A 24,490-nucleotide genomic window follows, 5' to 3' on the forward strand; every position below is an offset into this window, starting at 1 on the left:
GTCACACCCCGGGTCACACAGTCTGGGTCACACCCCAGGTTCACAGTCTGGGTTACACCTCGGGTCACACAGTCTGGGTCACACCCCGGTTCACACAGTCTGGGTTACACCCCGGGTCACACAGTCTGGGTTACACCCTGGGTCACACAGTTTGGGTCACACCCCGCGTCAGACAGTCTGGGTCACACCTTGGGTCACACAGTCTGGGTTACAACCCGGGTCACACAGTCTGGGTCACACCCCGGGTCACGCAGTCTGGGTCACACCCCGGATCTCACAGTCTGGGTCACACCCTGGGTCACACAGTCTGGGTCACACCCCGGGTCACACATTCTGGGTCACACCCCGGGTCACACAGTCTGGGTTACACCCCGGATCAGAGAGTCTGGGTCACACTCCAGGTCACACAGTCTGGGTTGCACCCCGGGTCACACAGTCTGGGTCACACCCTGGGTCACACATTCTGGGTTACACTGCGTGTCACACAGTCTGGGTTACACCCCGGGTCACACAGTGTGGGTCACACTCTGGGTCACACAGTCGGGGTTACACCCCGGGTCACAGAGTCTGGGTCACACCCCGGGTCACACAGTCTGGGTTACACTCCGGGTCACACAGTCTGGGTCACACCCCGGGTCACACAGTCTGGGTTACAACCTCGGGTCACAGTCTGGGTCACACCCCGGGTCACACAGTCTGGGTCACACCCCAGGTTCACAGCCTGGGTTACACCTCGTGTCACACAGTCTGGGTCACACCCCGGGTCACACAGTCTGCGTCACACCCTGGGTCACACAGTCTGGGTTACACCCCAGGTCACACAGTCTGGGTCACTCCTCGGGTCACACAGTCTGGGTCACACCTCGGGTCACACAGTCTGGGTCACACCCCGGGTCACACATTCTGGGTCACACCCCGGGTCACACAGTCTGGGTTACACCCCGGATCAGAGAGTCTGGGTCACACTCCAGGTCACACAGTCTGGGTCACACCCCGGGTCACACAGTCTGGGTCACACCCTGGGTCACACAATCTGGGTTACACCGCGTGTCACACAGTCTGGGTTACACCCCGGGTCACACAGTCTGGGTCACACTCTGGGTCACACAGTCGGGGTTACACCCCGGGTCACAGAGTCTGGGTCACACCCCGGGTCACACAGTCTGGGTTATACTCTGGGTCACACAGTCTGGGTCACACCCCGGGTCACACAGCCTGGGTTATACCTCGGGTCACAGTCTGGGTCACACCCCGGGTCACACAGTCTGGGTCACACCCCAGGTTCACAGTCTGGGTTACACCTCGGGTCACACAGTCTGGGTCACACCCCGGGTCACACAGTCTGTGTCACACCCTGGGTCACACAGTCTGGGTTACACCCCGGGTCACAGAGTCAGGGTCACTCCTCGGGTCACACAGTCTGGGTTACACCTCGGGTCACACAGTCTGGGTTACACCCCGGGTCACAGAGTCTGGGTCACTCCTCGGGTCACACAGTCTGGGTTACACCTCGGGTCACACAGTCTGGGTCACACCCCGGGTCACACAGTCTGGGTCACACCCCGGGTCACACAGTCTGGGTCACACCCTGGGTCACACAGTCTGGGTTACACCTCTGGCCACACAGTGTGGGTCACACATTCTGTGTCACACCCTGGGGCACAAAGTCTGGGTCACACCCCGGGTCACACAGTCTGAGTTACACCCCGGATCAGAGAGTCTGGGTCACACTCCGGGTCACACAGTCTGGGTTACACCCCTGGTCACACAGTCTGGGTCACACACTGGGTCACACAGTCTGGGTTACACCCCGGGTCACACAGTCTGGGTTACACCTCGGGTCACAGTCTGGGTCACACCCCAGGTCACACAGTCTGGTTCACACCCCAGGTTCACAGTCTGGATTACACCTCGGGTCACACAGTCTGGGTCACACCCCGGGTCACACAGTCTGCATCACACCCTGGGTCACACAGTCTGGGTTACACCCCGGGTCACACAATCTGGGTCACACCCCGGGTCACACAGTCTGGGTCACACCTCGGCTCACAGTCTGGGTCACACCCCGGGTCACACAATCTGGGTCACACCCCGGGTCACACAGTCTGGGTCACACCCCGGCTCACAGTCTGGGTCACACCCCGGTTCACACAGTCTGGGTTACACCTCGGGTCACACAGTCTGGGTTACACCCTGGTCACACAGTCTGGTTAAACCCCGGGTCACAGAGTCTCGGTCAAAGCCTGGGTCACACAGTCTGGGTTACACCTCGGGTCACACAGTGTGGGTCACACCCTGGGTCAGACAGTCTGGGTCACACCCTGGGTCACACGATCTGGGTTACACCCCAGGTCACACAGTCTGGGTTACACCTCGGGTAACACAGTCTGGGTTACACCCTGGGTCACACAGTCTGGATTACACCCCGGGTCACACAGTCTGGGTCACACCCTGGGTCACACAGTCTGGGTTACACCCCGGGTTACAGAGTCTGGGTCACACAATCTGGGTTATACTCCGGGTCACACAATCTGGGTCACACCCCAGGTCCCACATTCTGGGTTACACCTCGGGTCACAGTCTGGCTCACTCCCCGGGTCACACAGTCTGGGTCACACCCCAGGTCACACAGTCTGGGTTACACCTCGGGTCACAGTCTGGGTTACACCCTGGGTCACACAGTCTGGTTACACCCCGGGTCACACAGTGTGGGTCACACCCCGGGTCACACAGTGTGGGTCTCACCCCGGGTCACACAGTCTGGGTTACACCCCGTGTCACACAGTCTGGGTCACAACCCGGGTCACACAGTCTGGGTCACAACCCCGGTCACACAGTCTGGGTTACACCCGGGTCACACAGTCTGGGTTACACCCCAGGTCACACAGTCTGGGTCATACCCCGGGTCTCACAGTCTGGGTTACACCCCGGGTCACACAGTCTGGTTCACACCCTGGGTCACACAGTCTCGACACACACACACACATATTGACACGCACTCACATATCAACACGCACAGACATATTGACACACAGACACATATTGACATGCACATACAATTATCGACACGCACACACATATCTACACACAAACACACATATAATACGCACTCACACATATTGACATGCACTCACACATCGACACACACTCAAACATATCGACACACAAACACACATCGACATGCATTCACACCTATCGACATGCACTCACACATATTGATACACCCACACACATCAATACGCACACACATATCGACATGCAGAGACACATATCAATATGCACTCACACATATTGACACGCACTCAAACATATGACTCGCACTTACACATATCAACACACACACACACATTGACATGCACACACACACATCGCCACACACAGAAACATCAACACAAACACAGAAATATAGAAACATAGAAGATAGGAGCAGGAGTAGGCCATTCGGACCCTCGAGCCTTCTCCGCCATTCAATGCGATCATGGCTGATAATCCAATTTCAGTACCCGGTCCCTGCTTTCTCCCCATACCCCTTGATCCCTTTAGCCCTAAGAAATATATCCAACTCCTTCTTGAATATATTTAATGAATTGGCCTCAACTGCCTGCTGTGGTAGAGAATTCCACAGGTTCACCACTCTCTGGGTGAAGAAATTCCTCCTCATTTCTGCCCACACATATCGACACACACACACGTCGACACACACTCACACATATCGACACAAACACACATATTGACATGCACTCACATATCGACACACACATGCTTATCAGTATGCACACACATATCGACATGCACACATACAGATTAATACGCACTCACACATATCAACATGCACTCACACATATCGACATGCACTCACACATCGATATGCACTCACACATATCGACACGCACAGACACATATTGACACACACTCACACATATCGACACACAAACACACATATCGATGCACTCACACATGACACACAAACCGATACACACTCACACATATCGACATGCACACACACATATTGACACACACACATATCGGCACACACTCACACATATTGACATGCACACACACTCATTGACACGCACTCACACAATTATCGACACACACATACACATATCGACACACAAACACACATATCGGTACACACTCACATATTGACATGCACACACATGTTGACACACACTCAAACATATCGACATGCACACACGTATATTGATACACACACACATTAACACAAACTCACACATGTTGACATGCACACACATTTCGACATGCACAAATATCGACACGCACACACATATATTGATATGCACTCATACATGCTGACATGTACTCACACATGTCGACACACACAGACATGCAAAAACACATAACACGCACACACATATCGACACGCTCATACATATCAACATGCACACACACATATCGACAAGCAGAGAAACATATCAATACACGCTCACACATATCGACATGCACAGACACATATCGACAAGCACACACATAACGACATGCACACACATATCGACACACAAACATATTGACACGCTCTCACACATATTGATACACACCCACATATCAACACACACACATCGACATACACTCACACAAATCGACATGCACACATCAACACAAACACACACATATCGACATGAACACATATTGACATGCACTCACACATATCAACATGCACAGATATATCGACACGCACTCACACATGTCGACACGCACTCACATATTGACACACACTCACATATCGACTCACAAACACACATATCGACACACACTCACACATATCAACATGCACATGCTAATATCAACACGCAGAGACATATCAATACACACTCACACATATCGACACACACATATAGACACGCACACACAGACACACACACATAGACACGCACGCATAGACATGCACGCACAGACATGCACGCACATAGACACGCACACACATAAACACGGACACACATAGACACGCACACACATAGACACACACACACATAGACACGCACACACATAGACACGCACAGACATAGACACACACAGACATAGACACGCACACACATAGACACGCACACACATAGACACGCACACACATAGACACGCACACACATATAGACACGCATACAGACACATATTGACCCGCACACTCACATATCAACACAGACACACAGCGACACGCGCACACATATCAACATGCACACACATATTGACACACACACACACACATATCGACATGCACTCACACATATCGACACACGCACACACATATCGGCACGCACTCACATATCGACATGCACACACATATCAACACACACATGCACATATCGACATGCACACACACTTATCAACATGCACACACATACATAGACATGAACACACATATTGACATGCACAGACATATATCAACACACACACATATTGACATGCACACACATATCGACATGCATATGCACATTTTGACACACACACATCGACACACACACATAACAAGCACACTTCTCGACATGCACACACACATATCAACACACACACACATATCAACATGCACAGACACATATTGACGCACACACATATCAACACGCACAGACATATCGACACACACACACACATATCGACACACACGCACATATCGACATGCACACATATCGACATGCACACATATTGACATGCACACACACATATCGACACACACACTCACACAGACACACACACACAGCGACACAGACACATCGACATGCACAGACACATAGACACACAATCGACATGCACACACATAGACACACACACATATCAACACACACACATATCGACATGCACATTTTGACATGCAGACACATATCGATACACACACATATCGACACGCACACACATATTGACATGCACACACATATCAACACGCACACACATCAACACGCACAGACACATATCAACACGCAGACACATATCAACACGCACAGACACATATCAACACGCACAGACACATATCAACATGCACAGACACATATCAACACGCACACACACATATCGACACACACACACACATATCGACACGTATCCTAGATGTAGAGATGATGTTAGTGGTCTGAATCATCTGCGTCACCGCAGACAGGTTTTCTGGGTGCCAACTTTATAAATGTGATGATTTTTGGGCCAATCTGAGTCCCTTCCATCCTCAGCCCTTGAATTAATAACAGGATGCCACCCCATAATATTGGAACAGGATATTTGAATGAGCACTGTTCAATCATATTCACACTGTTCGCTGTCTGAATTCTATAATATCTCTTACCTTGTTTCCCACAGCTTCAGCCAGTTCTTCTGCTTTGTGCACAATCTCTAGACCCTAGAAAATACAAAGTGTAAATCGAGGAGTGAGACACAGTGTCGGGAATGGTGATATAGTGGTTATGTTACTGGACTGGTAGAGCCGAGGCTTGGACTAATGATCTGGAGACAGGAGTTCAAATCCCACCACAGCAGCAGGGGAATTTAAATTCACTTAATTAAATAAATCTAGAATAAAAAGTCAGTAATGGTAACCATGAAACAATCAGATTGTCGTAAAAACCCATCTGGTTCACTAACCTCCTTTAAGGAAGGAAATCTGCCATCCTTACCCGGTCTGGCCTGTATGTGACTGAAGACCCAAAGCAATGTGGTTGACTCTTAACTGCCCTCTGAAATGGCCTAGCTGCTAGGAAAATAATAACAATAAAACCAGTTGGACCACCCAGCATTGACCCGGATTCGAACATGGCAAAGGCACACCCAGCCCAGTCGACCCTGCAAAGTCCTTCTCACCAACATCTGGGGACTTGTGCCAAAATTGGGAGAGCTGTCCCACAGACTAGTCTGACATAGTCATACTTAGAATCGTACCTTTCAGCCAATGTCCCAAACTTCTCCATCACCATCCCTGGGTATGTCCTGCCCCACCGGCAGGACAGACCCACCGGGGTGGCAGCACAGTGGTATACAGTTGGGAAGGAGTGGCCCTGGGAGTCCTCAACATTGACTCCGGACCCCGTGAAGTCTCATGGCTTCAGGTCAAGCATGGGCAAGGAAACCTCCTGCTGATTACCACCTACCACCCTCCCTCAGCTGATGAATCAGTACTGCGCCATGTTGAACACCACTTGGAAGAAGCACTGAGGGTAGCAAGGGCACAAAATGTACTCTGGGTGGGGGATTCAATGTCCATCACCAAGAGTGGCTTGGGAGCACCACTACTGACCGAGCTGGCCGAGTCCTGAAGGATATAACTGCCAGTCTGGACCTGAGACAGGTGGTGAGAGAACCAACTGTCATGGGGCCGTGCATTCACGGGGCTGTTTTGCGAGGGTTTCGGTAGTGGACCCAAGTGCAGGAAAACTATCGAAGGACTCGAGACCGGGTAGAACTCGAAAGATGCTTCCTTGAGACTCGAGAACATAGAAACAGGGTAACACTCGAAAGGCGATTCACTTGAGACTCGAAAACACAGAGATATGGTAACACTCGAAAGGAGATTCAGTTGAGACTCGAAAACACAGAGAAACTCGAGAATGCCAGAGACACAGCAAGAACTGTTACTTGCAGGCAGGTGAACCCAGGACTGAGCAAAGAGGACAGTAAACAGGAAGCTTAAATACAGGCCAGAGTGGTCACGTGATATAATTATTCAAATGAGACAGGAGACAAATACTCGGAGGACCTCCTCGTGGGCCTGCTCCTGGGCCTGGCCAAGAAAGCCATCAATTGGTCCTGGCAGCGGGCGAGCGAGGGGGTCGTCCGACCGGATTGCCTCCCCCTCTTCCATGGCCATGTTCGCGCCCGGGTGGCCCTAGAGATGGAGCACGCGGTGTCCGCCGGCACGCTCGAGCTTTTTCGTGACCGGTGGGCGCCGCGGGGACTGGAGTGCATAATTAATCTGGACGAACAAATTTTAATTTGATTGGTGGAGGGCTGGTTAAAAGGGTTATTGGGTATTTGTGAACTTGTTTTTTTTGTTTTTGGTCGAATGAAAAGAGAGGAGACAAATACTTTAACAACACACAGGTGAGGCCAGAGGCACAGAGGACAAGACAAGGACAAAACCTTACAGCTTTATTCATTCTCTGCCTTGCTCTCTGTGCTGCTGGTTCACCCAGAAGGAGAGTGGAAAGTGGTGGTCTCCTTGACCAGGGAGTGGAGGAGAAGGAGAAACCAGCAACAGCTACAACTGAGATGCCTGATTAGAGAGGACAGAGGGAAAGAGGAGGCCAACATCTACAAGAGGAGAGGCCTTTCCACCACTGCCTCCCCAAATTGGCCTCCATTCCAGGAGAAGGAGAGAGGGGAGAGAAACAGCATCGACACCAACTATCTACTGCTTGGAAGGAGGGAAGGATAACATCTTCCACTGAACATCTGCAGGTGGGTGTCATTTGGTGCATTCCCCAAAAGACTTTGTATTGTAGGTGGGGGGAGGAAAGAAGACCGGCCGGAACACCAAGGGGTGTCTGTGTGTATCTCTTGTAGAATACTAGGCCACACACACCACTAATAAGCACCCCTTCTATTGCCTGGCCTGGGACAGCTGGAGCTGCCTAGGTGAAGCATTTAAATCATTAATACATCATTAAGACCTGGTGTAGGGCTGAGCCTGGGTATTCTCCAGCTTTCCCAGGTGAAGACATCTTCTCCCCCTGCCAGAAGAACACCTTTCAGAGACTTTATTTTTTTCCATCAGGGAGTACACCCCTGCCGACACCCACCCAGCTACCATCCTGAGTGGCGCCCCTGCCTTTGCAGCCTCCCTCCTTCCCAACCCCTCCTCTCTCTCTCTTTGTCTCTCTCTTTGTCTCTCTCAAGAGGCACCTCTTATCCAACTTTTAATTAATTGCCACTTGAGCAGAAGGGAGAAGGCCACTCTCCCAATTCCATTCAACAAGGGGTGAGGTGTGCCTTTAATTTAACAACTCCCTCTGCTCAAGGGAAGACCTTAAATAAAAACCGGAGGCCATTAACACCTTAAGGCCTGTGACTTGGGGTGGGTGTAGCCCTTTATAAAAACCACCCCATAAATGGTGTCTACTTCTTCGCCGGTGGCAGGGCCTGCTAGGTCATATGCGGCGGTGGCAGCCACAGCCATGGCTGCTCCCGCTGCTTCTGCCGCCCCGTCACCTTTCTCCTTAATAAATAAAAAGCTTGGGGTGAAGAGCTACACCCACCCCACAATGACAATTGAGGCGTGCGTAAAGGCCATGGCTGGGGTTGTCGGCCCTTCAGCCATCCTCGCCACCTCAAAAATGTACGGGAAGGCTGTGTTCTTCCTGGGGTCAGAGCGGGTGGTGTCCTTGGCCATCGCCAAGGGGCTCACCATGGGCAGGACCTTCCTGCCGGTGGATCCTCTAGAGGCCACCACGCGGAGGATCGTTATTTCCAACGTCCCGCCCTATATTCCTGGTGAGCTCCTCCTCCCCCACTTGCGCCAACTTGGGGAGGTGAGGTCAGGGATCGCACCTATCCCGCTCGGCTGCCGGGAAGCCAGCCTTTGGCATGTCTTCTACTTCCGGCGCCAGGTCTTTATTCAGCTGGCGCGGGAGGAGGACACGGACGGGGCATTTGTCGTCCTCCACGAGGGGACCGCCTATCGTGCCTTTTGGACGGCGGACGGTGTGCGGTGCCACGCCTGCAAGGAGGTGGGGCACATCGGAAAAACTGCCCCGCCTCCAAGGCCGCCGGATCGTCTGGTGCGGCCAAGGCGGGCGCCGCCGCTGCTCCTCTCCCCTGGTCTGGCCGCGCCCCCCCAAACAACCGATGCGCGGTCGTCGTCGGAGGCCGATGCCATCAAGGTCTCCGGCGGGGGGGAGGGAGTGTGTACGGGTGGAAGGAATGCATGGGGGATAGTCAAACACCTTAGGGTGGGTCCCCCCGGGGAGGGCGAGCCTTTGAACCTGGAGCCCCTGACACTCGTGCTCATCGCGGAGTTGGTCGGGGCAGACGAGGGTGGGAGGGACCTCATGCCCGAGCCTGTGGTTGCGACCGCTGAGGCGGAAACGCCGATACCTGTTGTCAGGCTCGGGCCCGAGGGACCCGACAAACCTGCTCCGCTGGAGGGAGCAGAGGAGCGGGCCCCTGCAGACATGGAGGTCTCCCTCACTCCCTCCGCATTAAAAAGAAGGCGCGACCCCCTGGAAGAGGAGGAGGACCGGGAGGAGGAAGGTCCCTCCGAGCAGGGGGAGTCATCGCCCACCGTGGGTACTGCGCCCCCCCCATCCGCTGTCACCATCACCAGTGATTGGCAGGGGTCGCCTGTCCCTCGGGAGGCTGAGGCAGATGTGTCTGTCCACCACGTGCCTCCCAGGGATGGGGATGATGGGGGGGGTCGCGGAACAACCCGCGGCAGAAATTGATATTCTTTCGGTGCCATTACACCTCGCCGGGTCGGGCGGCCTGGGGTCTGGGTCGGGCGAGCTGGAAGAAACTGAGCTCGCCCAATGCGACCCGAACATTTCCCAGGGGCTGCTCGACCTGGCTGAAATTTTAGTCCAGGACACCCCATCCGCTGGGTCGGAGACTGGTGGCGAGGAGGAGGAAGGCCCCGTGACTGTGCCTCTGGCGCCGGACGTCCTGGAGGAATTTCAATTTGTTTTCTCCCCGATTTCTCCGGGCGTTCTGGCGTCTGGGCAGAGGGGGACTCTGAAGCATCGCTGTCTTCTGGCCTGGCGCCCCCGGAGGAGCCCAGGGAGGAATCCTCTGCCACCGATCCTGGGGGTGGGATCCGGGCGGAGGCGGGGCCGGCCGATGCGGCTGAGCCGTTCGCTGCACACTGTGCAATGGACAGGTCGGCCGCTGGTGGCGACCCCCTGGAGGAGGACGGGGACTCGGTGATGGGCGCGGAGGACGAGTTGGATTCCATCGCCGACGAGGCGATGAATGACCTCGTGCCCCTCGCCGAGTCTCCCCTCATTCCCGTCAGGGAACTCCAGGATTTTGTGGCCATGTGCCAGGTTCGTCAAAACAAGACCCAGCTGGCCCTCGCCAGGTGGTCGGAGCTGGCGCTGCTCATCGGGTCGGTCCGCGCTGCCGTCAAGACCATGGACGCGGACGTGAGCCGGCTCGAGCTGCGTCGGCTCAGGTCGTTCCTCACTGGGCTGCTGAGGGAGTGGCGGTCGACTAGCGGCTGCGCCCCCTCCCCCCATTAGGTGTAGGTAGAGGTTGCACTATGCTTCTGATATGAAGATAACCATAGTGAGCCTTAACATCAACGGCAGCAGGGAGGCTCGCCGCAGATTTAATAACCTTTCGGTCCTTCGGGACGGGAAGTATGCGGTGTGCTTCCTGCAAGAAACACACACTGTTCCGGGAGACATAGAAACATAGAAGATAGGAGCAGGAGTAGGCCATTCGGCCCTTCGAACCTGCTCCGCCATTCAATGTGATCATGGCTGATCATCCAATTCAGTACCCTATCCCTGCCTTTTCCCCATATCCCTTGATCCCTTTAGCCTCAAGAAATATATCCAACTCTTTCTTGAATATATTTAATGAATTGGCCTCCACCGCCCTCTGTGGCAGAGAATTCCACAGGTTCACCACTCTCTGGGTGAAGAAATTCCTCCTCATTTCAGTCCTAAATGGCTTACCCCTTATCCTAAGACTATGACCCCTGGTTCTGGACTCCCCGGCCATCTAGTCTGTCCAGACTTGACAGAATTTTATAGGTATCGATGAGATCCCCTCTCAATCTTCTAAACTCCAGTGAGTATAAGCCCAATCGACACAATCTCTCCTCATACGTCATTCCTGCCATCCCAGGTATCAGCCTGGTGAATCTTCGCTGCACTCCCTCCATGGCAACAACGTCCTTCCTCAGGTAAGGCGACCAAAACTGCACACAATACTCAAGGTGCGGTCTCACCAAGGCCCTGTACAACTGTAACAAGACATCCCTGTTCCTGTACTCGAACCCTCTTGCTACGAAGGCCAACATACCATTTGCCTTCTTAACCGCCTGCTGCACCTGCATGCTTACCTTCAGCGACTGGTGCACAAGGACCCCCAGGTCTCTTTGCACTTCCCCTTCTCCCAATCTATTGCCATTCAAATAATAATCAGCCTTCCTGTTTTTGCCACCAAAGTGGATAACCTCACATTTATTGACGAGGCCACGTGGCTCCTGGAGTGGCAAGGAGGGGTCAGCATGAGTCACCTCTCCAGTGTTTCCAGCGGGGTGGCTATCTTGCTGGCCCCGCATTTTCTGCCGGAGATCTTGGGGGTCAAGGAGCACGTGCCGGGCCGCTTGCTCCAGGTCACTGTTCGCCTGGGGTGCGTGCCGCTCCATCTAGTGAACGTGTACGCCCCTCAGGCCGATGCGCAGCAAGTGCGCATCTTTGAAGTTGTGTCCGCCCTTCTGGGCTCCATCGACGCGGGCGAGTGCATCATCCTCGGGGGGGATTTTAACTGCACCCTCGAGACGAGGGACCATTCGGCCCCCCTGCGATGCCCGGCAGTGATGGAGAAGTTGAGGGACCTGGTTGGGTCCTTCAACTTGGTGGACGTCTGGCGACATCTCCACCCCGACTCCAGTGCCTTCACTAGCGTGAGGTCTGGAGGAGGATGGTCCAGAATCGACCGCCTTTATATTTCCCGGGCGTACGTCTCCTGCATTCCGGCGGCTACCATGCGGCTGGTGCCGTGCACGGACCACCACCTGGTGTGGGCGGAGCTCGTTCCGCTGTGCGCTGGGGGGGTCCGCGTACTGGCATTTTAACAAACTGCTGCTGGAGGAGGGGCGGTTCCAGGATTCGTTTTGTTGGTTCTGGGCCGACTGGAGAAGGAAGCGGGGGGGCTTCCCCTCCTTGAGGCTATGGTGGGACGTGGGCAAGGCTCACGTCCATCTCTTCTGTCAGGAGTACGTGAAGGGGTCGACCAAGAGGCGGGAGGCCCGGGTCGGGCGGTTGTAGAAGGAGGTGCTTGACCTGGAGTCCCGTCTCGGTCAAGTCGTCGAGGACCCCAGCCCTGCGGAAGGTGTACGAAGAGAAGAAGGGTGCACTGAAGGACCTGCAGCTCGTCGGGTCCTGAGGCGCGTACGTGAGGTCACGGATCCAGGTCCTGCGGGACCTGGACTGCGGCTCCCCCTTCTTCTACTCGCTGGAAAAAGACGGGGGTCCGTAAGCTGCTGGCCGATGACGGATCTCTGGTCTCAGATCCGGAGGGAATCAGCATGGAGTACCGCGCCTGTTATGGGGCTCTGTTCTCTCCAAATCCGTCCAGCGAGGATGCGCGCAGAGTTTTGTGGGAGGACCTGCCAAAGGTCGGCCTGGAGAGCGCTGAAAAATTGGACGCTCCTCTGAGTCTGGAGGAGCTGACCGGCGCCCTCCGCCAGCTCTCCAGGGGAAAGTCCCCAGGGCTGGACGGGCTGACCGTGGAGTTCCACAGGGCGTTCTTGGGGGGCGACTACGCGCGGGTCCTGGGGGAAAGTTTGGCGACCGGGGAGATGCCCCTCGCTTGGTGCAGTGCGGTTATTGTCCTGCAGCCTAAGAAGGGCGATCTCCGCCTCCTTAAGAACTGGCGCCCGGTCTCCCTCCTCAGCATGGACTACAAAATTTTTGCCAGGGCCATGTCTGTTCGCCTTGGCGCCGTGCTGGCCCACATGATCCACCCCGAACAGTCCTACACGGTCCCGGGCCGGACCATCCACAATAACATCCATCTGGTCCGGGACCTAGTCCACCATTCCCAGAGGGCTGGTCTGTCAGTCGCCTTCCTTTCCCTGGATCAGGAGAAGGCGTACAACAGGGTAGATCACGAATATTTCTTCGGGACTCTGCGCGCATTCGGGTTCGGGACGCATTTTGTCGCCCGGATCCGACTTCTTTTCGCTGCCGCAGAGTGTCTGATTAAAGTTAACGGGTCCTTGACAGCGCCCCTTCGCTTCGGGAGGGGGGTGCATCAGGGATGCCCCATGTCCGGCCAGTTATACGCCGTTTGCGTAGAGACTTTCCTGCGCCTCTTGCGGAAGAGGTTGACGGGACTGGCTCTGCAAGGGCCGGGCTTGGAGGTGGTCCGCTCGGCTTATGCCGATGACGTGCTCCTCACGGTCACGGATCCCGCTGACTTGCGGAGGATGCTGGAATGCCAGCAGATTTACTCGGACGCATCCTCCGCCAAGATCAACTGGGAGAAATGTTCCGGACTCCTGTTGGGTCAGTGGCAGGTGGACTCCCTGCCGGAGGAGTTCCGGCCCTTCGCCTGGAGCACCACGCATCTCCTCTACTTGGGAGTCTACCTTAGCCCTGCCAAGGATGCCTGGCCGGCGAACTGGCAAGAGTTGGAGGCCAAAGTCACCACTCGCTTAGGACGCTGGACAGGATTGCTCCGAGTGTTGTCCTACAGGGGCCGAGCAATGGTCATAAGCCAACTGGTGGCCGCCATGTTGTGGTACCAGTTCGTCACTTTGATCCCTCCCCCTGCGTTTGTCGCCAAGATACAGAAGAAGCTCGTCGATTTCTTCTGGGACAAAAGGAAGCACTGGGTCTCAGCCACGGTTCTGAGTCTCCCGCTTAGGGAGGGCGGTCAGGCGCTGGTGTGCCTCCGCACCCAGGCTGCGACTTTCCGTCTTCAGACGCTGCAGAGATACCTGTACGTCGGGAATCCTCCAAGATGGTGTGCGCTGGCAACGTATTTTTTCCGCCAACTGCACGGCCTCAATTACGACATGCAGCTCCTGTTTTTGGAAGTGGGCGGCACGCGTGCCAGCCTACGGGAGCTGCCTGTCTTCTACCAGGAACTGCTGTGGTTTTGGAACTACGTCGCTTCCAGGCAGAGCTCTCCCCCGTCAGGAATGGCGGCTGTCCTTCGGGAGCTGCTGTTCAGGAATCCGCACCTCCATGCCTACAGGTTTGGGTGGCTGGCGGAGGGCAGGGCTGTGCCTGGCAAGGTGACGAGTCGGGGACCTGCTCGATGGGGGAGGAGCGGGCTGGATGGCGCCGGAGGAGTTGGCACAGCGCATGTCTTGGGCCAACATCCAGCTCGCGGTCAATGCCATCGAGTTGATGAAAGCGACGCTGCGACCCGGCGCCACGAGGTGTATCGAGGCGACTCAAGCGCATGGGGTGATCCCATCCAAGCTTTCCCCCATTCGGATGGAATTCCTTATCGGCGCTCAGCCCCAAAACCCCCCTCGGGAACTAGCGCCTCACAACTTGAGCCGTCTCGAGGAAATACCCTCCGTGCCTTTTCATTCCGCACGGAGGGGTTTCCTGTACGGGCTGCTCCTGCACACTTTCCACTTTGTCATCTTTGCCTACTGTCCGGACATGCCGTGGCATGCTGTCTTGCCTTCCGGCGGAGGCGGAGGTCCCCAATGGAGGGCTCTCTATGCGGGAGTCCTCCCTTGTTCTATTGGGGACTTGGCCTGGAGGGTGTCGCACGGAGCAGTCCCGTGCAATATATTTTTAAGTAGGTTCACGGACTCCCAGGCCGCCTGTTTGTTCTGCGGCCTGGAGGAGTCCGTTTTTCACATTTGCATGGAGTGTGAGAGGTTGCAGCCCCTCTTCCATTATTTGAAGGGGCTGCTCCTCGATTTTTGGTTGCACTTCAGTCCCACGCTCTTGATCTACGGTCACCCGGTGCGGAGGGGAGCGGGCAGGTTGGAGGACCTCCCCGTGGGTCTGCTCCTGGGCCTGGCTAAGAAAGCCATCAATTGGTCCAGGTAGCGGGCGGTCGAGGGGGTCGTCCAGCCAGATTGCCTCCCTCTCTTCCGCGGCCATGTTCGCGCCCAGGTGGCCCTGGAGATGGAGCACGCGGTGTCCGCCGGCACGCTCAAGGACTTCCTTGACCGGTGGGCACCGCGGGGACTGGAGTGCATAATTAATTTGGATAACCAAATTCTGATTTAATTTATTAACGTTTATGTGGGGTTCTGTTAGTTACAGTTTATTTGTTTGTTTCTGATTGGTCCTACCAAAGAGGGACAAGACAAGGACAAAACCTTACAGCTTTATTCATTCTCTGCCTTGCTCTCTGTGCTGCTGGTTCACCCAGAAGGAGAGTGGAAAGTGGTGGTCTCCTTGACCAGGGAGTGGAGGAGAAGGAGAAACCCCAGACCACCACTACCATCCACCAGCAACAGCTACAACTGAGGTGCCTGGAGAGAGAGGACAGAGGGAAAGAGAAGGCCAACATCTACAAGAGGAGAGGCCTTTCCACCACTGCCTCCCCAAATTGGCCTCCATTCCAGGAGAAGGAGAGAGGGGAGAGAAACAGCATCGACACCAACTATCTACTGCTTGGAAGGAGGGAAGGATAACATCTTCCACAGAACATCTGCAGGTGGGTGTCATTTGGTGCATTCTCCAAAAGACTTTGTATTGTAGGTGGGGGGAGGAAAGAAGACTGGCCGGAACACCAAGGGGTGTCTGTGTGTGTGTGTGTGGCTCTTGTAGTATACTAGGCTACACACATCACTAATAAGCACCCCTTCTATTGCCTGGCCTGGGACAGCTGGAGCTGCCTAGATGAAGTCTCTAAATCAATTAATACATCGTTAAGACCTGGTGTAGGGCTGAGCCTGGGCATCTCCAGCTTTCCCAGGTGAAGACATCTTCTCCCCCTGCCAGAAGGCCACAAACAGAGACTTTGTTGTTTCCATCGGAGAGTGCACCCCTGCCAACACCCACCCAGCTACCATCCTGAGTGGCAACCCTGCCTTTGTGGCCTCCCTCCTTCCCACCCCCCTCTCTCTCTCTCTTTGTCTCTCTCTGTCTCTCAGGAGGCACCTCTTTTCCACCGTTTAATCAATTGCCACATGAGCAGAGGGGAGAAGGCCCCTCTCCCAATTCCAATCTATAAGGGGAGAGGTGTGCCTTTAATTTAGCAGCTCCCTCTGCTCAAGTGAGGACTTTAAAAAACCGGAGGCCATCTTCAACATCTCAAGGCCTGTGACTTGAGGTGGGTTTAGCCCTTTATAAAAACCACCCCAAAATGGCGACTGCATCTTCACCGGTATGGGGCCAGCCAGGACTTATGTCGGAGTGGCAGCCACAGCTGCTCCCACTTCTTCTGCTGCCCAGTCACCTTTTAAACTGATAACAAAAAACGAGATAATGGCTGATCATCCAAACCCTAGCACCCGGTCCCTACACCGACTGCCATCCCACCCAAGCCCTATCCCCATAACACCGTAACCCCACATATTTAATCCCCCCCTAACACTAAGGGCCAATTTTTATCATGGCCAATCAACTTAACCCGCACATCTTTGGACTGTGGGAGGAAACCAGAGCACCCGGAGAAAACCCACGCAAACAAGGGGAGAATGTGCAAACTCCACACAGACAGTCACCCGAGGCCGGATTTGAACCCGGGTCCCTGGCACTGTGAGGCAACAGTGCTAACCACTATGCCACCCTGCTACACCCACCCCACAATGACCATTGAGGCGTGTGTTAAGGCCATGGCTGGGGTTGTCGGCCCTTCAGCCATCCTCCCCGCCTCAAAAATGTATGGGAAGGCTGTGTTCTTCCTGGGGTCGGAGCGGCCGGTGTCCCTGGCCGTTGCCAAGGGGCTCACCATGGGCGGGACCTCCCTGCCGGTGGATCCTCTCGAGGCCACCGTGCGGAGGATCGTTATTTCCAACGTCCCGCCCTTTGTTCCGGGTGAGCTCCTCCTCCCCCACTTACGTCAACTTGGGGAGATGAGGTCGGGGATTACACCCATCCCGCTCGGCTTCCGGGAGGCCAGCCTTCGCCACGTTTTCTCCTTCCGGCGCCAGCTTTTTATCCAGCTGGCGCGGGAGGAGGACACCGACGGGGCTTTCGTCGTCCTCCGCGAGGGGACCGCCTATCGTGCCTTTTGGACGGCAGACGGTTTGCGGTGCCATGCCTGCAAGGAGGTGGGGCACATCAGAAGAAACTGCCCCGCCTCCAAGGCCGCCGGATCATCTGGTGCAGCCAAGGCGGGCGCCGCCGCTGCTCTTCTCCCCGGGTCTGGCCGCGCCCCCAAACAACTGATGCGCGGTCATCGTCAGATGCCGATGCCATCAAGGCCTCCGGCGGGAGGGAGGGAGTGCGTCCAGGCAGAAGGAAGGCATGGGGGAAAGCCAAATACCTTAGGGTGGGTCCCCCCGCGGAGGGGTGAGCCCTTGAACCTAGAGCCCCTGACACCCGCGCTCCTCGCGGAGTTGGACGGGGCAGACGAGGGCGGGAGGGGCCTTGTGCCCGAGCCTGTGGCCGCAACCACTGTAGCGGAAATGCTGATACCTGTGGCTAGGCTCGGACCCGAGGAACCCGAAAAACCTGCTATGCCGGAGGGAGCAGAGGAGGAGGCCTCTGGAGACATGGAGGTCTCCCTCGCTCCCTCAGTGCTAAAAAGAAGGTGCGACCCCCTGGAAGAGGAGGAGGACCGGGAGGAGGAAGGTCCCTCCAAGCAGGGGGAGTCGTCGCCCGCCACGGGCACTGCGCCACCCCCCCCTGCTGTCACCATCACCTGCAATTGGCAGGGGTCGCCTGTCCCTCGGGAGGCTGAGGCAGATGTGTCTGTCCAGCATGTGCCTCCCGGGGATGGGGTTGAGACCCTGCCCATGGGGGGGGTTGCAGAACAACCCGCGGCGGATATAGAAATTTTATCTGTACCGTTACCCCTCGCCGGGTCGGGCGGCCTAGGGTCTGGGTCGGGCGAGTTCGAGAAAAGTGAGCTCACCCAAAGCGACCCGGACATTTCCCAGGGGCTGCTCGACCTGGTCGAGGTGTTAGTTAAAAAAACCCCATCTGCTAGGTCGGAGGCCAGTGGGGGGAAGGGGAAGGCCCTCTGACTGTGTCTCCGGCGCCGGACGTCCTGGAGGAATTCGGATTTGTTTTCTCTCCGATTTCTCCAGCGTTCTGGCATCTGAGGCGGAGGGGGGCTCCGAACCGCCGCCGTCTCCTGGCCCGGCGCCCCCGGAGGAGCCCAGGGAGGAATCCTCTGCCACTGATCCTGGGGGTGGGATCCAGGCAGAGGTGGGGCCGGCCGATGCGCCCGTGCCGTTCACTGCGCACTGCGCGACGGATGGGTCGGCCGCTGGTGGCGACCCCCCGGAGGAGGACGGGGACTCAGTGATGGGCGCAGAGGACGATTTGGATTCCATCGCCGACGAGGTGATGGATGACCTCGTGCCCCTCGCCGAGTCTCCCCTCATTCCCATCAGGGAACTCCGGGATTTTGTGGCCGTGTGCCAGGGTCGTCAAAACAAGACCAGGCTGGCCCTCGCCAGGTGGTCGGAGCTGGCGCTGCTCATCGGGTCGGTCCGCGCCGCCATCAAGACCATGGGCGCGGACGCGGACGTGAGCCCGCTCGAGCTGCGTCGGCTCAGGTCGTTCCTCACTGGGCTGCTGAGGGAGTGGCGATCAACGAGCGGCTGCGCTCCCTCCCCCCGTTAGGTGTAGGTAGAGGTTGCACTATGCTTCTGATATGAAGATAACCATAGCCAGCCTCAACATCAATGGCAGCAGGGAGGCTCGCCGCAGATTTAATAACCTTTCGGTCCTTCGGGATGGGTAGTATGCGGTGTGCTTCCTGCAAGAAACCCACACCATTCCGGGAGACGCGGCCACGTCGCTCCTGGAGTGGCAAGGAGGGGTCAGCATGCGTCACCTCTCCAGCGTTTCCAGCAGGGTGGCTATCTTGCTGGCCCCGCATTTTGAGCCGGAGATATTGGGGGTCAAGGAGCACGTGCCGGGCCGCTTGCTCCAGGTCACTGTTCGCCTGGGGGGCGTACCGCTCCATCTAGTGAACGTGTATGCCCCTCTTTGAAGAAGTGTCCGCTCTTCTGGGCTCCATCGACACGGGCGAGTGCGTCATCCTCGGGGGGGATTTTAACTGCACCCTCGAGGCGAGGGACCGTTCGGCCCCCCAGCGATGCCCGGCGGCGATGGAGAAGTTAAGGGACCCGGTCGGGTCCTTCGACTTGGTGGACGTTTGGCGACATCTCCACCCCAACTCCAGCGCCTTCACTAACGTGAGGTCTGGAGGAGGATGGTCCAGAATCGACCGCCTTTATATTTCCCTGGCGTACGTCTCCTGCATTCCGGCGGCTTCCATGCGGCCGGTGCCATGCACGGACCACCACCTGGTGTGGGTGGAGCTCGTTCCGCTGCGCACGCGGGGGGGGGTCCGCGTACTGGCATTTTAACAACCTGCTGCTGGAGGACGCGCGGTTCCAGGATTCGGTTCGTCGGTTCTGGGCCAACTGGAGAAGGAAGCGGGGGGGCTTCCCCTCCTTGAGGCTATGCTGGGACGTGGGCAAGGCTCACGTCTGTCTCTTCTGTCAGGAGTACGCGAAGGGGTCGACCAAGAGGCGGGAGGCCCTGGTCGGGCGGTTGGAGAAGGAGGTGTTCGACCTGGAGTCCCGTCTCGGTCAAGTCGTCGAGGACCCGGCCCTGCGGAAGGTGTACGAAGAGAAGGAGGGCGCGCTGAAGGACCTGCAGCTCATTGGGTCCTGAGGCGCGTACGTGACATCGCGGATCCAGTTCCTGCGGGACCTGGACCGCGGCTCCCCCTTCTTCTACTCGCTGGATAAAAGACGGGGGGTCCGTAAGCAGCTCTTGGGGCTGCTGGCCGACGACGGATCTCTGGTCTTGGATCCGGAGGGAATCACCAAGGAGGCCCGCACCTATTACGGGGCTCTGTTCTCTCTGGATCCGTCCAGCGAGGATGCGCGCAGAGTTTTGTGAGAGGACCTGCCGAAGGTCGGCCTGGAGGGCGCCAAAAAATTGGACGCTCCTCTGAGTCTGGAGGAGCTGACCGGTGCCCTCCGCCAGCTCTCTAGGGGAATGTCCCTGGGGCTGGACGGGCTGACCGTGGAGTTCCACAGGGCGTTCTGGGACGTCTTGGGGGGCGACTACGCATGGGTCTTGGGGGAATGTTTGGCGACCGGGGAGATGCCCCTCTCTTGGCGCAGGGTGGTTATTGTCCTGCTGCCTAAGAAGGGCGATCTCCGCCTCCTTAAGAAGTGGCGCCCAGTCTGCCTCCTCAGCATGGACTACAAAATTTTTGCCAGGGCCATGTCTGCTCGCCTAGGCGCCGTGCTGGCCCACATGATCCACCCCGACCAGTCTTACACGGTCCAGGGCCGGACCATCCACGATAACATCCATCTGGTCCGGGACCTGGTCCACCATTCCTAGAGGGCTGGTCTGTCGGTCGCCTTCCTTTCCCTGGATCAGGAGAAGGCATTCGACAGGGTAGATCACGAGTATCTCTTCGGGACTCCGCGCGCATTCGGGTTCGGGACGCATTTTGTCGCCCGGATCCGAATTCTGTGCGCTGCCGCAGAGTGTCTGATTAAAGTTAATGGGTCCTTGACGGCGCCCCTTCGCTTCAGGATGGGGGTGCGTCAGCGATGCCCCATGTCCGGCCAGTTATACGCCATTTGCGTAGAGTCTTTCCTGCACCTCTTGCGGAAGAGGTCGACGGGACTGGCTCTGCAAGGGCCGGGCGTGGAGGTGGTCCTCTCGGCTTACGCCGATGACGTGCTCCTCACAGTCACAGATCCCGCTGACTTGCGGAGGATGCGGGAATGCCAGCAGATTTACTCGGACGCATCCTCTGCCAAGATCAAATGGGAGAAATGTTCCGTACTCCTGGTGGGTCAGTGGTGGGTGGACTCCCTGCCGGAGGAGTTCAGGCCCTTCGCCTGGAGCACCACGCACCTCCTCTACTTGGGAGTCTACCTTAGCCCTGCCGAGGACGCCTGGCCGGCGAACTGGCAAGAGTTGGAGGCCAAAGTCACCACTCGCTTAGGACGCTGGACAGGACTGCTCCGAGTGTTTTCCTACAGGGGTCAAGCGATGGTCATAAACCAACTGGTGGCCACCATGTTGTGGTACCGGTTCGTCACTTTGATCCCTCCCCCTGCGTTTGTCGCCAAGATACAGAAGAAGCTCGTCGACTTCTTCTGGGACAAAAGGAAGCACTGGGTCTCTGCCGCGGTTCTGAATCTCCCGCTTAGGGAGGGCAGTCAGGCACTGGTGTGCCTCCGCACCCAGGCTGCGACTTTCCGTCTTCAGACGCTGCAGAGATACCTGTACGTCGAGAATCCTCCAAGATGGTGTGCTCTGGTGACGTATTTTTTCCGCCAGCTGCACGGCCTCAATTATGACATGCAGCTCCTGTTTTTGGAAGTGGGTGGCACGCGTGCCAGCCTGTGGGAGCTGCCTGTCTTCTACCAGGAACTGCTGTGGGTTTGGAACTACGTCGCTTCCAGGTGGAGCTCTCCCCCCCGTCAAGAATGGTGGCTGTCCTTCGGGAGCTGCTGTTCAGGAATCCGCACCTCCGCGTCCACGGCTTCGGGTGGCTGACGGAGGGCAGGGCTGTGCTTGGCAAGGTGACTAGAGTCGGGGACCTGCTCGATGGCGGAGGAGCGGGCTGGATGGCGCCGGAGGAGTTGGCGCAGCGCATGTCTTGGGCCAACGTCCAGCTCGCGGTCAATGCCATCGAGTCGATGAAAGCGACGCTGCGACCCGGCGCCACGAGGTGTATCGAGGTGGCTCAGGCGCATGGGGCGATCCTGTCTGAGCTTTCCCCTGTTCGGATGGAATTCCTTATCGGCGCCCAGCCCCAAAACCCCCCTCGGGAACCGGCGCCTCACAACTTGAGCCGTCTCGAGGAAATACCCTCCGTGCCTTTTCATTCCACACGGAGGGGTTTCCTGTACGGGCTGCTCCTGCACACTCTCCACTTTGCCATCTACGCCTGCCTTCTGGACACGCCTTGGCGTGCTGTCTTGCCTTCCGGTGGAGGCGGAGGTCCCCAATGGAGGGCTCTCTATGTGGGAGTCCTCCCCTGTTCTATTGGGGACTTGGCCTGGAGGGTGTTGCACGGGGCAGTCCCGTGCAATATATTTTTAAGTAGGTTCATGGACTCCCAGGCCACCTGTTTGTTCTGCGGCCTGGAGGAGTCCGTTTTTCATATATATGCAGAACGTGAGAGTTTGCAGCCCCTCTTCCATTACGTGAAGGGGCTGCTCCTCGATTTTTGGTTGCACTTCAGTCCCACACTCTTGATCTACGGTCACCCGGTGCGGAGGGGAGCGGGCAGGTTGGAGAACCTCCTCATGGGTCTGCTCCTGGGCCTGGCTAAAAAAGCCATCAATTGGTCCAGGCAGCGGGCGGTCGAGGGGGTCGTCCAGCCAGATTGCCTCCCTCTCTTCCGCGGCCATGTTCGCGCACAGGTGGCCCTGGAGATGGAGCATGCGGTGTCCGCCGGCACGCTCGAGCACTTCCATGACCGGTGGGCGCCGCGGGGACTGGAGTGCATAATTGGATTGGACAACCAAATTTTAATTTGATTTGCTAAGGTTTATTTAAAGTTTTAGAGTTTTAATTACAGTTTATTTGTTTAATTTACTTGGTCCATTTAAAAGAGGGACAAGACAAGGACAAAACTGAACAACTTTATTAACTAGCCTAATTACTCTGAAGAGATCAATTACTCGAGAAACAGGTGAGGAGAGGGGTCCAGAAGGCACGGCAGCAGTGCACCGAGGCCTCAAAAACCGCCCTCAGGCGGCGAGCAGAGGGAAGTGCCTCTGAAGCCATTACACGAACACGAAGGAAAAACCTACTTGACCTCGTCCTTACCAATCTACCTGTCGCAGATGCAGTATTGGTAGGAGTGACTACCGCACAGTCCTTGTGGATGTAATGTATATACCTTTAAGGGGGGAACTATCTTTTACAGCTCATGTATACTGTAGTACCGGCACTGACCACATCTGTATATAGCACTGAGTAGTAATCTGTACAGATCAGTTCCCGTGTGAGCCACATTGAGTAAACACCTGTTGTACCATCTCCTGCAGTCTGTGTCTTATTATACACGGACACAACATTGGTGACAACGCAAGTTCGAACCTACCTGCAACTCTGCATCACCTCCTGGGGATTCGTTCCTGGAGATCAGTGGATTGGAGGTCAAGGCCAGAGACTCGGGCGTCGACCACGGGCAACCGCCCAGTCATCCAGCAGAGACTCAAGAATTGCGGGGGAGGCTCGCGAGAGCCAGGCTTGGCTTTCCAGTCGAGGTGGTCCAGCAAAACGGGCTTGCAACAGGTAGTGTGCAGACCCTTCCCGGACAGCAGCAGGCTAGAGCCCGACCGAGCAGGACAGCAAAGGGCAGAGCAGCGTCGATGGGGGAGAGAGAGGGCAGAGCGCACAGGGCACAGCGCACAGCCGGTGTTCAGGGGCTGAGCAGCATCGAAGAGAGGGAGAGAGAGACGCGCAGAAATGCACGAGGCGCCGCCATTGCCACGAGGACCACCGAGAGCGGCGTTGGCAGCAGTGCAGGAGAAGCACGCAGAACCTACAGGGCACCGCCATTGCCACGAGAACAGCCGGGAGCGGCGTTGGCAGCAGCGGGGGAGGAAGGAAAGCACGGGAGACACCATTTTAAGCCATTGGGAGACTCCATTTAAAACCACTCCCAAAATGCCGAAGAGTGGCAGTATCACCGCATTTGACAATGAAGTCGAAGATTGGACTACATATGTCGAATG

The 24,490-nt window shown here is 56.3% G+C and overlaps 1 protein-coding gene across 3 annotated transcripts in view; it reads right to left on the minus strand.

The window, feature by feature from the left end:
• The window catches only part of rapsn (receptor-associated protein of the synapse, 43kD), a 332,392-nt gene that overhangs the window by 48,007 nt on the left and 259,895 nt on the right, over positions 1 to 24,490 (minus strand). For all 3 annotated transcript variants that reach the window (XM_086007452.1, XM_086007453.1, XM_086007451.1), the window contains one exon: positions 6,284 to 6,337. In XM_086007452.1, coding sequence (XP_085863578.1) covers positions 6,284 to 6,337 — 54 coding nt within the window. The remainder of the gene's footprint in view (positions 1 to 6,283; positions 6,338 to 24,490) is intronic.

This window comes from Somniosus microcephalus, chromosome 15 (genome assembly GCF_052327205.1).
Source record: "Somniosus microcephalus isolate GS21.2 chromosome 15, FLI_Smic_1.0, whole genome shotgun sequence".
Classification (NCBI taxonomy): domain Eukaryota; kingdom Metazoa; phylum Chordata; class Chondrichthyes; order Squaliformes; family Somniosidae; genus Somniosus; species Somniosus microcephalus.